Consider the following 13,781-nt stretch of genomic DNA (forward strand, 5'->3'; position numbering starts at 1 on the left):
AAGATGTATACAATAATTTGTTTAAAAAAAAAATGAGCAATAACATCCAATCCTTTGCCAACCCCTGCCAATGAGTAACCACTGAAATAATGGTTACATATTACATAAATGCAATGCACTGGTATGCTAGCACCAAGCCATCGGTGTAAACATAATGACAATCCTGGAAGCTCACAGCTGGTGATCAAAAAGCATGATTGCGGGTGCAACACGTAATCATACTAGGACAAAAGAGCCAGCCCCAAACAAGAGCAACAATACGAAAACACAGGCATATTAAGGATAAGAATGTAACTACGTTAAAGTTAAGGTCATGTGACTTTTTCCACTAACGAGCCTGTGTTGACTTGCAGACACAGCAGTGCAAGGGGGCCAATGATTTTGCCATTCCACCTGAATAACGCCGGAATTTTCCAGCCTCTTGCATTCGTATACAGTGGACAAGCTCTTAACATGCAGGCAGGGTGCGCAGAGGGGAGGACACACCTGTCTCAGGGCACTCCTCGCCCTCCTCCTCCTCTCTGTCCAAAGAGCTTCCTGCAGGAGCACTAGCTGCCTCAGCTGACCCCAGGTCTAGATCCGGGGCCTTGTCCACGACCTCTGCCTGCTCTAAAACTTCAGCTTCGGGTATATCAAGGTCAGGCTCTTCCCCGCTCCATTGCTGCTCATCAAGAGCTGCCACTGCACTCTCCTCCTCATCCTCCTCATCCTCTTCCTCATCCTCCAACTCCTCTTCAACCTCGTCCTCGTATTCAGCTGTAAGAGCCTCCATGGTCTCTTCTTCTCAAAAACAGGGTGAGAGGGGGGGGACACATTAAAGACTACAGGCAACGAAGACTTGGGCAGTGTGAAAACAGAACCAATGAAGGGACACTTTGAGATGATCCAAAGTGTTCACAGATACATCACAGATAGGCACGGTGTATTGCATGTGAGTATGCTTTGAATATCTGCTTCGGGGATGTATGCCACTTCTAATTGACTATTTATTATCCATGTCCGTATGATCCTGTGAAGAACATAAGGGTCATATTTTTCGTTCTCACCATCCATGACGTATCCAATTGATTTTACAAAAAAAAAAAATAATAGTAGTACTCCAGATCCATATAAAACATTCTCCAAACCAAACACACTACTAAGGAGAGAGAACAGCAACAGATTGCTGCATTTTTTTCTGCTGGTTTGTGAGCATGTGTTGGAGAAAGTCGAATGTTTTGTTGAGCTCAGCAAAACTGGGGCCTAGGGTAACTCAGCTGTGTTCATTTATATGAATCCTTGTTATAGCCATTAAAACCTTCCACCTTATCAACATATCCTACGTCCACTGACGTAAAAATCTCAATAAAACTGTCCTCCTACGGTGTGTGGACTTAAGCATGATCGCAAACACAAGCAGCAATGACGGTTGAATTAAATGACATTTTACAAATCTGAAATCTCTCAGATTTTTGAGCGAATGGACATCACAAGGACACACAAACACACAAAGATGAAGCACAAACAGACAAATGGAGAGACGGAAGGGTGGAGAGATGCCAGGACAAAGGCACAACACAGATGAGGGAGATGTTCAAAAGAGAAAAGGGAAAGTAAGGGGTGGAAGGGTGGAGGGGTTGAGCGACGGCAAAGAGGAACCGTGCGTGGTTCACCTTCAATCTGTCTAAAGGCCACAGCCTGCCCCATGGGGCGGGCACCCGAGTGCGTCCACTCTGGGCTGAACAAGGGGTGCTCATAGTACTCCTCGTCGGAGTGGTAGGGGTCGTCCTCAGGCACAGAAACTGAGATGGAGGGGGCGAGGAACTTGCACCTCTCCCGAGAATTTTGGAAGCGGCGGAGAGGGCCCGCCTCCTCCTCATCCCCTACATCTACAAACAAGACAGACACAAGGAGAAGAACTGCAGGGAAATCTGGACACGCACGATGAGGAAGAAATAAAAGAGGACGTAAAAAGGGGGGTGGGGGGGCTGTGATGAAACATCTCAAACAAAAATGTCCATTTTAAAAATTAATCAGCATTATTCGCAATTATAAAGAATTAAACAATGCAAAAAAATCTGATAAAAAGGTTTGAGTATGATTTAATTTTTTTTCTGTTGCAATTTAGAATAACTGTGCAGTGTATAAAATATTTAACGTGACTTATAGACTCTTGAGCATTTCTTGCTGTTTTTGTTTTTTTTTTATTAAATCTGTTTTCTCTTGTTAGGAGCGTTACGTTAGCAATATCAATGAGAGCATTTATGACAAGTGGTGGTTTAAAATGGACATTTTCTGTCGAAGAGTTGAGGGGAAACATTGGCAAAAGAAAATGGGCTCTTTATATGTAATCTCCTTCACTGACTAAACGTGTTGAGGTCTATTCCCGTTTTAAAAAACTGTTTTATTAAACACACAGTGTTTACAGTGCTTGTCCAACTGCCCTTTCACAGACGTACATTACATCCTCTTTGTAAAATTGTGTCCAGAATACGGAGCATTAGCGATGGCAAAATGAAGCTTGAAATTTGCTTCATGAACCAGCTGTTGTATATTTGAGTCCTCTAGATGGCACTGTTGGTTTAAATAAAGGCTTTAAATATGGAGAAGGGCTTTAAAATGTTCATCTCCACGAGTACGAATCCATGTCTAAAGTCAATAATCTTCCGAACGATGTGGTCAAATGTATTCAATATGCTAATAATCACGATAGCAACTGTAGTAACATCAGTATGAACATTTCCAGTCAGTTACGCAGAAAATACTGTCGACAAAATCGTGTCATTTCTGTTGTGATTTTTTTTAAATGTATAAAGCCCTTTGTGTCCATGAAGAAACGCGAAAAAAAAAAACAACCTCAAAGTGTAAATGTAAGGGCTGCTTAGCATTCTGGGTATGTTTATCCCAGTTTGGCGATCTCTCTCTTTAACCAAGTCTAATTATCCTTTTAATGTAATGTTTATTCATGCACTGCAGTGTCCATGAAAGCACAGAGCAATACACAGTACATCATCATGAGTGAGTTGAACTTCGTGGTACCTTAAAATGAAATTACATTTGGATGCCAATGTGCACATTGACATCGCGCTTCTACTGCGTATGCAAAGAGCCCATTAAACATTGTTAAATAAAATATCAAGGAAATCAGAAAGGGCTGACAAAAACAACATGACACACACAGACATTGATGAGGTGACTATAACTAGCAACTGAATAGAGACCAAGGTTGTCAGGCCCGCTCTCTGTCATTCTTATGAAAGTGACTAAAACATGTTTAGCTCAGTTAAAGAACGAGTTCAATCAAAGCTGGGCAGATGAGATACCAACATGTACTGAAATTAAATGCCAACAATGCTAAAATTTCACTTAAACAACCACCTAACCAAAGCACAATTTCTATTGTCGAGATTACCAAACCTGTTAAATGGATTCATTTTTAGGAACCCTTTGAACAAAAATAAAAACAAACCTCCCTGAGGATTTTTAACTAGCATTTGGTAGACAGTGAAGCATGGTAACATATTTACTATCAAAAAAAAAAATCCACAACTGTATTAATAAAGCAATTTACTAACATTTAGGAGAAGCGTATTTTGTCATACTAGAGATTTGGAGGATCTTGAGTCAAAGCAATCAGCTAACGTAACCTGCTGCTAGCACATTTCTCACCAGCTTCACTCCTAATCCTATTTTGTCATCTGTCTCAAGATTTAACACACATTTTCTCATTTCAACATGACTCCCCTATACAGCGCTTCGCTCTGAAAGTCCAAAGTCATACAGAGAAAACACTGACAGCTGTTCAAAAAAAAAAACACCATGAAGAGACATGTAACCAAGACAGTTATAAGGCTGTCATATTAGTATGAGGGGAGACTGTGAGGTATGCAGGTTAGAGGGGGGGTGGAAGAAAACAATAATTCAAATAAAATGAGTCATATCATGGTGGATTGGCCAGAGAATTAGAGTTTCATGAAAAATGTTCAGGAGCCAACCTGTCAGTCATTGCTTCAAAATGAAGAGGATGGAGCATGCGAAAATCTGTGACTGAAATCAATGAAAATTAGCTTGTTATGAACTCTGGATGGTCGGTTAGGAAAGAGTCATCCCTAAACTCTCAGCGATTTCAATTTGCTGATGATGCAAGAGGAGGAGAAAAAAAAAACACATCCATTGGAGACACGCGCTTATAGAAAGAGCACACTTGTCATTTATGGGCCTACCTTGCTCAAGAGGACCAAATTGTTCTGCAGCAGGTGAAGGAGGTGGCGATGGAGGTAAATTGGTGGTGTCTTCAACTACAATTGAAGGTGAAGAATGATGCTGAGTTTTGTGGTCAGAGTTGATTTTTTTTTTATATAGCTGTTCTGTTATTTTAAATTTGTAAAAGGTTGACTTGAACTCATTTACTACCATTGACGGCTAAAGACGTCAAAGATCCATTTTTTTTATTTTTTTTTTACTCGGCTGGTAGTGAATTAGTAATTAATTATACAGCTCTTGGACTGGAACTCCTTGGATAGATATGTCTTGTTATATTGTAGCCGATATATATCTTTTTTGTGAGCATGTGCGCCACACCTGAAGGCAGCTTTTGACTCTCCTGTTCCCCCTTTAGAACCGCCACTGCCTCTGCAGTCACTTCCTGCACGATCCTTGCAGACACTTGCTCTGAACACAGAAACATAAACAAAAAGTTGCCCTCAGATTACGAAAGGATACTAGGAAAAAAATGACATCTTTGATTTGAGGGTTCAATTTTATTATTAGCATAACTCCCGGTAGTTAGCTGAACAGAATCACAAACGGATGGTCCAGTGAAGAAATGATCTTGTCACTTTCACAAAGCCTGCTTGGCAGTGATGTAAACCGCCTCGGTCAGCATTTATCCAACACAAACATGTCAAATAAAATAATGACCAACAGGACAGAAAGGTCACACAATGTCCGGAATGAATGAAGAATTAATACTTCAGCTAGAATAGAAGCGATATACTCAATTACATATTCTAAAGATAAGAGCGTTTCATCTCAAGGCAGAGAAGCCCTGAGTCAACACAAACGCACAGAGGGAGTGGCGCACATGCACACAAGCGCTCACAGACACACAATGGGAAGGGAGAGCGAGTGCCACTGGATGCAAAACCAGTCAGCATCCAAAAGGTACAAATAAAGTCGTTTCCTTGACAACAGACTGCATGGTGAGCCACGGTGGCTTTGCTAACAGATGCCGGAAACATGATGATGATGATTTTAGAGTATTGCACAAGGACAAAAGTAAAAAAAATAATGGGTGGTATATAGACTCACTAGAATTTTTTTTTTATTTCCTTATATTAAATTAGATTAACTCAGTAAGTGACCACCAGCAAATATTAAAGGGCCAGCCAAATATTTAGAATTTTTTTTCTTTTTTAAATACTCATATTTAATTTTTCGCGCAAGTAGTTTGTAGCATGTCGCGCTTGACCTCTTTGAGGCAAAAAAAAAAAAAAAAAAGAGCAACAGTGAGCTCCAGGCTTAACATAATGTCAAGGAGGCAATTTAGTGCTTCAGAGGTTCTTGTTGCATGTGAAGAGCTGACTTTCAGAACCCTCAAGGCTGGGGGATTATCGAGTGTCAGCGATTCCCGGCAGTTATCCACAGCATGTTGGAGGCACCTTTTACTATGTGCAAGGGCGGGAATAAAATTGATTAGTCAATTGATTGTTTCTTGGGAATTTTGTTGACGGCGTGGAATTTTCACGATCGGGCGTTCATAAAAACAAGATAACGTTATGTCCTCGGGCTAGGTTTGACTTGAAGCAATGGAAACACAATGAAATGTGTTTGGACTTCTATTTTCCCAGTGTAATGCAGTTTGAGTCCATTGTGGTTTGTAATGGTGCTAAATGGATTTCATTTACAGGCACCTTAGCTAATTTGGAGGAAGGGGATGAAGCGGCCTTTAATAAGCAATCGCCAATGCGAGAGCCAAGACTTTTTTTTTTTTTTTTTTTAAATCAAGTGGCTGACACTGCAATAGAAAATATGATTCAGTCCTGGTCCAGATACCACTAAAAAGAAAGCGAAGCGCAAGAGTTATTGAAACTGCAGTCGAAAATATTTTCATCATGATGCGATTCCAGATATTGCACTAGAATTGCTTCTTATCTTATCATTAAAGGGGAAGTAAACCCCACAAAATATTTATGATAATATGTCGTGTGCTTTGACTAGTCAAAACATGGCATTGTGGGTTAATATTGCATTTGTGGAATATGAGTTAAGCAACAAAATCGACCCGTTTTTAGCCATCTCAGGGGGCGGCCATTTTGTCACTTTCAACTTGCAAGTGTGATGTCATTTTCATTTGACAGTAAGTGGCAAAATGGCTGCCCCCTGAGACGTACAAAAACTGGTAGATTTCACTGCCGTGTTTTAACTAGTGAGGCTGCATAGAAAATATTCTTATTAAGATCGTTTTGGGTTGATTTCCCTTCTAAGTGGAAGTCATATGGTTAACAGCTCAAATGCGAACTGAAGGCAAAAAAAAAAAAAAAAGAACAAAAGCTGTGGTAAAAAAAATTGGTGGGGGGCCCGTTGTCATGGTAACACCACTGGTGCATCACAATTTATGTCTCGGGGGTATCAGTGAGGGTGAGCTGGGGGCTGAGAAGCAGATTTAACGTTGTAATTAGAGCACGTTTAATAACAGCATGTGATTGGGGTTGGACTCACTGTGCTGCATACACACTCCGATCTCATGGATAACACACACACACACACACACACATCAGTTTATTATAAGCATGCAGAAAGACGCCTCCACCGCTCTAAAAAATCTCGAACAAAAGATATCAAGAAAGATGCCACACAAAAACCCAATTACTGATTTTTTGGGGGGTTAAATTTAAAACAAGTTATCTGCTGAGATATAAAACAAAATGATCCATACCTGCAGTTATGGCATGAGCACCAGTTAACTCCCCATTGAACCCGTTCTCCCTTGCATTGAAGGGGTCAGTGGTCGTGTGAGCCCCACCAGTCTGGCATGTCCTGTACGAGGAAGATGAGAAACCATTGGCCCCGTGGGTACCAGCGGGCTCCTGGCCCCTCGAAGGGTCACACTGAGCGGCACCGTCTTCTGGCTGTCGGTCATCTGCCATGCTGGTACAAGCTCAGGGTGGGGGAGGGGGGGTTGAGGGATGTCTCTCCTGCTGTGAGGAGGGAGGAGACGCAGGCACGGTAACAACTCAGCATGTTATTAAGTGATAAATTAGCAATGTCAGCTTAAGGAGAGCAAAAGGTAGACAAGAGGAGGCTTGAGGACACGTCAAGATTGTATTGTCATGATCCCACAGATGTGCTCGCTTGTGTTAAATGCACACGTGGAGAAAAAAAATTGTTGGGACACCTCTGTTAAAGAAGGATAATGGTCATTGCGATAACTAATGGTCATTGCGATAACTAATGGTCATTGCGATAACTTGAAACTGAAAAGATTGGAATTTGCCAAAAGGCATTTCATTCCTTGGTTTCCTCAGTCCTTTCGGGTTTATAGTTTATAATTCCAGTTGTCACGTCCCCATGTCATGATGAGTTCAGTCTGATCAATTTTTTGTTTGTTTGAGTTCTTTGGCGATGTTCGTAAATTTAGTTTCTTCATTATCAGTTGTTTTCGTTTATTACATTGTCATAACTAAATACACTGAAATTTGCATGACCAAATGAAGTGAAATAAATTAAATCCTCAAACATGGGAAAGCAACCAGTAAATAGAGGCGAATGGAACGAAAGGCTCCGAAACTCTCAAAAACACAGCAGTCAGACAAACACAATGCCAATGGATCCGTCAACCTGCCAGAGAATTGCGGTGTTGAATATTTAATGTCGAGTGTTTAAGCTCTAAGCCTAAATGAATAATCATCCGGATTTGCATGACTCAGCTCAACGGATATGGAAATGACAGCCCAATGGATTGCGCACGTCGCTCTGACTCCTCCACTCAGAACGGTATTTCTCGTTTGAAGACGCTTGCGCCACGGTGACCCTGCTCGGGGCCGCATCTGAACAGCACTCCTATTTATTAAAAGTCATAAAATATCAAAATGAGGTTGTCATCCTGTCTGTCTGACGACGGAGGTCGCTTTGTGTTTGGGGGGGGGGGGGAGACCTCCAACTTCTCGGTGGTGGACTGGCTTGGGAAGAAAACTATTTTTGACAAGGGAATAGAATGAATGTCTTCCCCACGCATAATTGAGCAAATTAATGAGAGATCATTTGCAATCAATGATTTGAGTATTTGTATCGTATGCCAAAGGCAAACTTGGCAAACTTGGTCCTGAAAGGTTTTCTCACAAACCCATTGGGGTGCACTCGTTCAAAGTGAGCTTTGAACTTCTGCTGCAATTGGCGAGAGGCCCGTGGCACTTCGCCGCAGGGATTCTCTCAAATCTGTCTCTGGGGGGTGAACAGAGTTGAGTAAGCAGTGACAAAATAGAGTGAGTGGACTCAATTCAAAATGTTGTACTAAATTAATTATGTTTAAGAGGAATCTATAGATGAAAAAGAGGAATCTTGTCAGCAATTGGACTGCTTGTCTGGCAGAGGGCGCAGAGCGTGTTTTAACTTGATAACGTATTCATGTCTGTAACGAAATTAAAGCAAGCTACAAAATAGTATTTTACAGCTTGGTAGATTTTTATACGAGGAAATGTACAGTTTTGTGTGTTGTTTTTTTTTTTTGTTTTTTTTATGCGAACAATCTTCCGCCACAAAATGTTTAACATATTGCAATGGCAAAAAAAAAAAAAAAATATATATATATATATATATATATATATATATATATATATACGAATATATATATTGTTATAAATTTAGGTGACTATTGGTTAAAGCTTTGCTTTTTTTTTTTTTTTTGTAGTTGAAGCTGCATTACGGTAAATTACTCAAAATTGCCGGCTGGTATAACAGATGCTGCTAATGTTCGGGCTCCTACTCGAGACATTCAGCTCAGAAGGTTCACCACCTTGTTGAAGGGAACCTTAACAATAATTGACACGGGCTGGAAGGGAATCATTCCATCACATTCCCCGCGAAGACACAATCCATAGTCTAGTCGATAAGAGTGAAGACAGTATCGGTTGGAGCTCAAGCATTGCACGTGCGCACACACACATTTGCTCCGGGAGTGGTCCTCAACCTTTTTTTCGTTGCGGACCGGTGCGTACAAGTCCGTAACTTTGGCGTAACTTTGTGTGTGGGGTATTTGTTGGCTGACTAATAAAATGCGACAACAAAGAGGAGGCTTTGTACATAATCTGTTTTTTTTGTTTGTTTTTTTTTTACTAATTTTGCTAGCTTGTGAGTTTGATATTAGGGTAATGCGACTGCCAATTCGTATCTTGGCATGCGTCAAGATTTATTGTAACGGAGAAAAGCCTGTCACTACAAAATCAAATAATTTTCAGCCTCGAATGATAAATAAACTGGAAGCACTGCGAGGTTTTTTTTCTTTCATCTTTGCGGCCTGGTCCAAAGTGGCCCGCGGAGCAGTACCAGACCGCGGACCAAGTTTGGGGACCACTGCTCTACAAGGACACATTCTTATAAAGTGTTTTTGGGCTTGAATCAGATCTAGTAGATATTCGACACAGCCAGCAAGACCAAATTTACAATGTTTTCCTGGTGTCATTAGTCTAACGTCATTGCTTTTTTTTTTCATTTCACCCGAGTCTTCCTCCCACCTGTTATTTCTTCCTACCTCTTTACCTTCCTCCTGGTATTGTCCTTCCACCTACTCACTCCTCCCCCAGCTTCCATCAGCCTTCATCTTTCCCCTCCTCTCCGCTTTCTCGGCCTTTTTCCATCTCCCTCCTACGTTCCGAACACATTCACATGCCAGCATCTCAGTGTGTGTGTGTGCGTGTACGTCACACAGATGCTGCATTGCAGGGCTCTCCTCTCAGGGCTGCCTCACTGCGGGAGCTGAAGAGCTGCAAAGGAGCTTAAGAGGCACTGTCTCTTTTTCCAAATAATATAATAATAAAATTTCTACCTCACATTATCTGCTCAGATATGACAAATGGACCGTTTACAACAAACCGGCAAGCATACATTTGGACTGCAACAAAAGGCAAAGATGTCAAGGCAGCTAAATCGAGCTTAAGCAGCCTGGCGGGTGTCCTGGCCTAGAAAGGCTTCACCGAGGCTTCTGAGCTAGAAATCTGCTGGCTCCAGCTTCATATTCACCGTGTAACAGTGGATACATGAGAGTGTTATCAATCTTATCAGAACAACACAGTGGTACGCGGAGTCAGCACGTCCGCCGCACAACAACAATTCTCCAGTTGGGAAACACTTTATATTAGTGGTTTACATTCTTCTGTGGGAAATGTTGACGGTCACCCCAGGTACTTTGGAAAAATCCCAAAACACACGGCTAACAGACAAACATATTTTTCCAACATAATTATTGTAAATATGTTGCGTTATCTTGATATATCTCTATTTTGCTATTTCATTATTTTAACATGTATTTAATTAATTTTGGCATTCTTGTTCCCCTGTGAATCTTGAACTAATTTTATCTTTCATTCAAACTCAATGGGCAGAGCCAACCAAATTGCTTGTTTTCGCATGAGCTGTCTGTGGGTTAATCCCAGGTATTTGGGGGGGGGGGAATTAATGGTGGTGAGTTGAAAAGCTTCATTTAGACAAAAGTAGTGCTTTGTTCCAAACATGTAGCATCTTTGTGCCAAAGAACGGCATTGAAGTGAGTTACGGAGATCCATTTAGCCAAAAGTAGTGCGTTGCTACCATCTAGCAGCATCCATAAAGATGAACATCACCTTTTAGTGAGGATGTCATTTCCTTCTGAATTTTCTATATTCTCGGTATTTATTACAATAACTTTTAGGTGATTAATTTTAACACTTGTAAGAATCTTAAAAATTTCTTTCACAACATCTGTACGCTTTTATAATGGCGGGACCTTAGAATCCATTATTTCCTTAATACTAACGGGCTTAACCGTGGAAACGACACAAACTCGAGCTCTCCCAGTGTCTCGGGTGAGATTGCATTTCTGCAACCCGGTTTCTATAAACGTACTTGTCGCTCCGTAGTTTGTGATTCAAACTGAAACAAAAACGCACGCCACTGGCCTGCACACAAATTAAATGGACTCCAAATAAAAAGGCTCTTATCCAGCCCCCGTCACCAATCTGACTACCTGGAAATTTGTGCAGGAAACAATGAGAGCCCATAAAAGCGTGACTGCCTTTCAGCGGACCTTGGTGTTGATCGTCTCACTAAAGCAGCTCTTCTCTTCCCACTCAACTCCGAGCAGCCTGCACTCGCATGTACATCCACCCACACGGCCACTGCTTTTATGGAGGTAACAGACATCCACTCGCTCTCTCTTCCTATTGCTCTCCCTCTTTTCGTTCCCTAGAAAGTGCTGCTTTTTATTTAGTTGACAGCTACGCAGCACATCTGTGAAGTGTTGAACGATAAGATCAAGATATTTCTGTTATTATCACAGGAACGAGGAAACTAATCGGAGCTGTTCAGCCAAAAAGCCCAATCATGGAATTGAATATTTTTCTTTTTGATTAGTGATTAATACAAGTATTAAATTGGACTCTATCAAGGAATCCGCAGCATTACAATAAATGACAAAAATAGAAGTGGATTTACCTGATTTGCCTGTGTGGGACTTGCGAATGAATCAAAGCCACGTCTAAAAAAAAAGGATTCCCTCGCCTCGTTCTTTTGAAGACCGTCACACCAGTAGTCAAAGCCGAAAGTGCGACTCTCGATGAACCTAGAGATTATGGAAAGAAGAAGAAAAAAAATATTCAGTTATCAGTCAGATATTTCAAAATGAATAAAGTCAATTCTGAAATTCACATGGAGAATTTAAGGTCATTCGTACAGAATTTTCCGGATTATAAACTGCTATTTCTTTCCTCGATTTTGAACCGTGCAGCTAATACAACGGTGCGGCTTTTCTGTTGATTTTGTCATTCACCAGTAGGGGGCGATCTATAGTTCAGAAAATACACTAAATAAATCTCGATTTTTTTTTTTTTTTATTTCTTTTGGGTCTGTTCTGTTTTAATGAGCAAAGTAGTTGCCGTGTTAAAACGGACTGTTTTAACAATCTGTTTATGTACCTTTATTGCATTCACAGGACAAAATCGTTCTGTTCATGCAGTAAACAACTCATTTTTTATCAACACAGAAAACTGCGGATTATAGTCTGGTGCATCTTGTATGTCATAGTGTGAAACTTATCTTTCAGGTATCCCCATGAATAAACCTGAAATTCAGTCCAGCCCATTCACACCAAACACATTCTAACATAAATGCAAACGCTGAATTGCAACATTAAAGTCAACTTGTCGCCAGAAGAGGACCGATACCACTGTCATGCTTTGACCATAAATACACACCGGAAGTCAGGAAGGGACGAGGTTAATTCAGCATTAAGACTTCACTCACTTGTAACACTCTCTCTAACGGGAACACACAATCCACTTAACAGCGCCTCCACAGCTCACTGTGAAGGTGTGAAGTGCTTCAGGCCGTAGTTCTTAAACATCTGCTGTCAGTCAGTCTGTGCAGGTATATTCAATATCTTCAAACAGCTATTTTTGAAACAGCATCGACCGGGTTTCTTCCTTCGGGTAATGTACAAGCTCAAGAAGAAGAGAGAAGTCTGTTTTTTGTGTTGTTTTTTTTGACACATCCTCGCTCTTCTACCAAGCAGTATACTTTAAATCGCAAGAGCGCCGTTTAGCTATTCAAAGGAGTTGGAAAGTATAAACAGCAGATTTTGGAAAATCGTTCATTTTTCACTTCTTTCATGAAGTAAAGACTTAAGTTGATTTTTGAGGAGAAGGAAGAAACTTGGTGACCGTTGAGAAAAGGGAATTTCAATTTAGGTACACTATGGTCCTTGAGGAGGCAAACATATTTTAGCAAACAGACCAGTAGCAGTACAGTGAAGTCCGGTTAATTATGACGGGTATATGCCAACCCTCTCGTAAAAGGAGAACACAATCCATAGGTCTGAGTGAAAAACCTCCCAAATTAAAGTTTGAATTACTATGCGGCATGAAAACCGCAAATCCAACCAAACGATGACTCAGCAGCACGGCAACTGTTTCCTATTAGTGAGTGACAATTGGATGACTTTTGTCCTTAAACCACACTAAACAAAAGAGAACGGAGGCAAGAGGCGAGGAAAGGACGCGGTAATCTCACCGTAACACTGCCAAGCAATTTCACTGCATTCATCTCTAAATCTATTTGAAGTGCTTTAAATATAATTAATTTCAATTGAGACATTTCCAAGGACACTGCGGGATATACTTTAGCCGCCTACATACAAACGTGGATTTACCGACAAAGCAGTCCTTTGTCTTTAAACTAAATGTTTTGTCATTTTCATTTTGTCATGTTTGAACGGTTCAACTGTAGACCACCCAAATGCAGCACAGGCTTGTATTTACCTGCATTGTTTTCTGTAATACAGGCCTTGTTTGAAAGTATTACTTGAATCGTCAAAAATTCTTTGCAATAAAATGTTCTATCCACCTTCACAAGTCGAAACATGGAATTATGATTCATATTGGTTGTGGAATATGAGTTAAGCAGCATAATCTATCCCTTTTTAGCTAGCTTCAGGGCGGCCATTTTGTCACTTCTGTCACCTGAAAATGACATCACTGTTGCTCAAAATTAAGCTAACAACCAATCATGGCTCAGCTTCAGAGAACAGAAGAGCCCTGATTGGTCATTTCATGAGT

The 13,781-nt window shown here is 40.8% G+C and overlaps 1 protein-coding gene across 6 annotated transcripts in view; it reads right to left on the reverse strand.

Moving 5' to 3' along the window:
* Positions 1-13,781, reverse strand: part of map2 (microtubule-associated protein 2) — a 40,719-nt gene that overhangs the window by 16,236 nt on the left and 10,702 nt on the right. For all 6 annotated transcript variants that reach the window (XM_088314515.1, XM_088314514.1, XM_088314513.1 and 3 more), the window contains 6 exons: positions 11,665-11,791; positions 6,917-7,178; positions 4,561-4,650; positions 4,203-4,277; positions 1,653-1,868; positions 487-780 (listed from right to left, as the gene is read on the reverse strand). In XM_088314515.1, coding sequence (XP_088170641.1) covers positions 487-780; positions 1,653-1,868; positions 4,203-4,277; positions 4,561-4,650; positions 6,917-7,127 — 886 coding nt within the window. In that variant the 5' untranslated portion in view covers positions 7,128-7,178; positions 11,665-11,791. The remainder of the gene's footprint in view (positions 1-486; positions 781-1,652; positions 1,869-4,202; positions 4,278-4,560; positions 4,651-6,916; positions 7,179-11,664; positions 11,792-13,781) is intronic.

Source organism: Idiotropiscis lumnitzeri, chromosome 14 (genome assembly GCF_059441095.1).
Source record: "Idiotropiscis lumnitzeri isolate Australia: NSW breed Sydney's pygmy pipehorse chromosome 14, RoL_Ilum_1.0, whole genome shotgun sequence".
Taxonomy (NCBI): Eukaryota; Metazoa; Chordata; class Actinopteri; order Syngnathiformes; family Syngnathidae; genus Idiotropiscis; species Idiotropiscis lumnitzeri.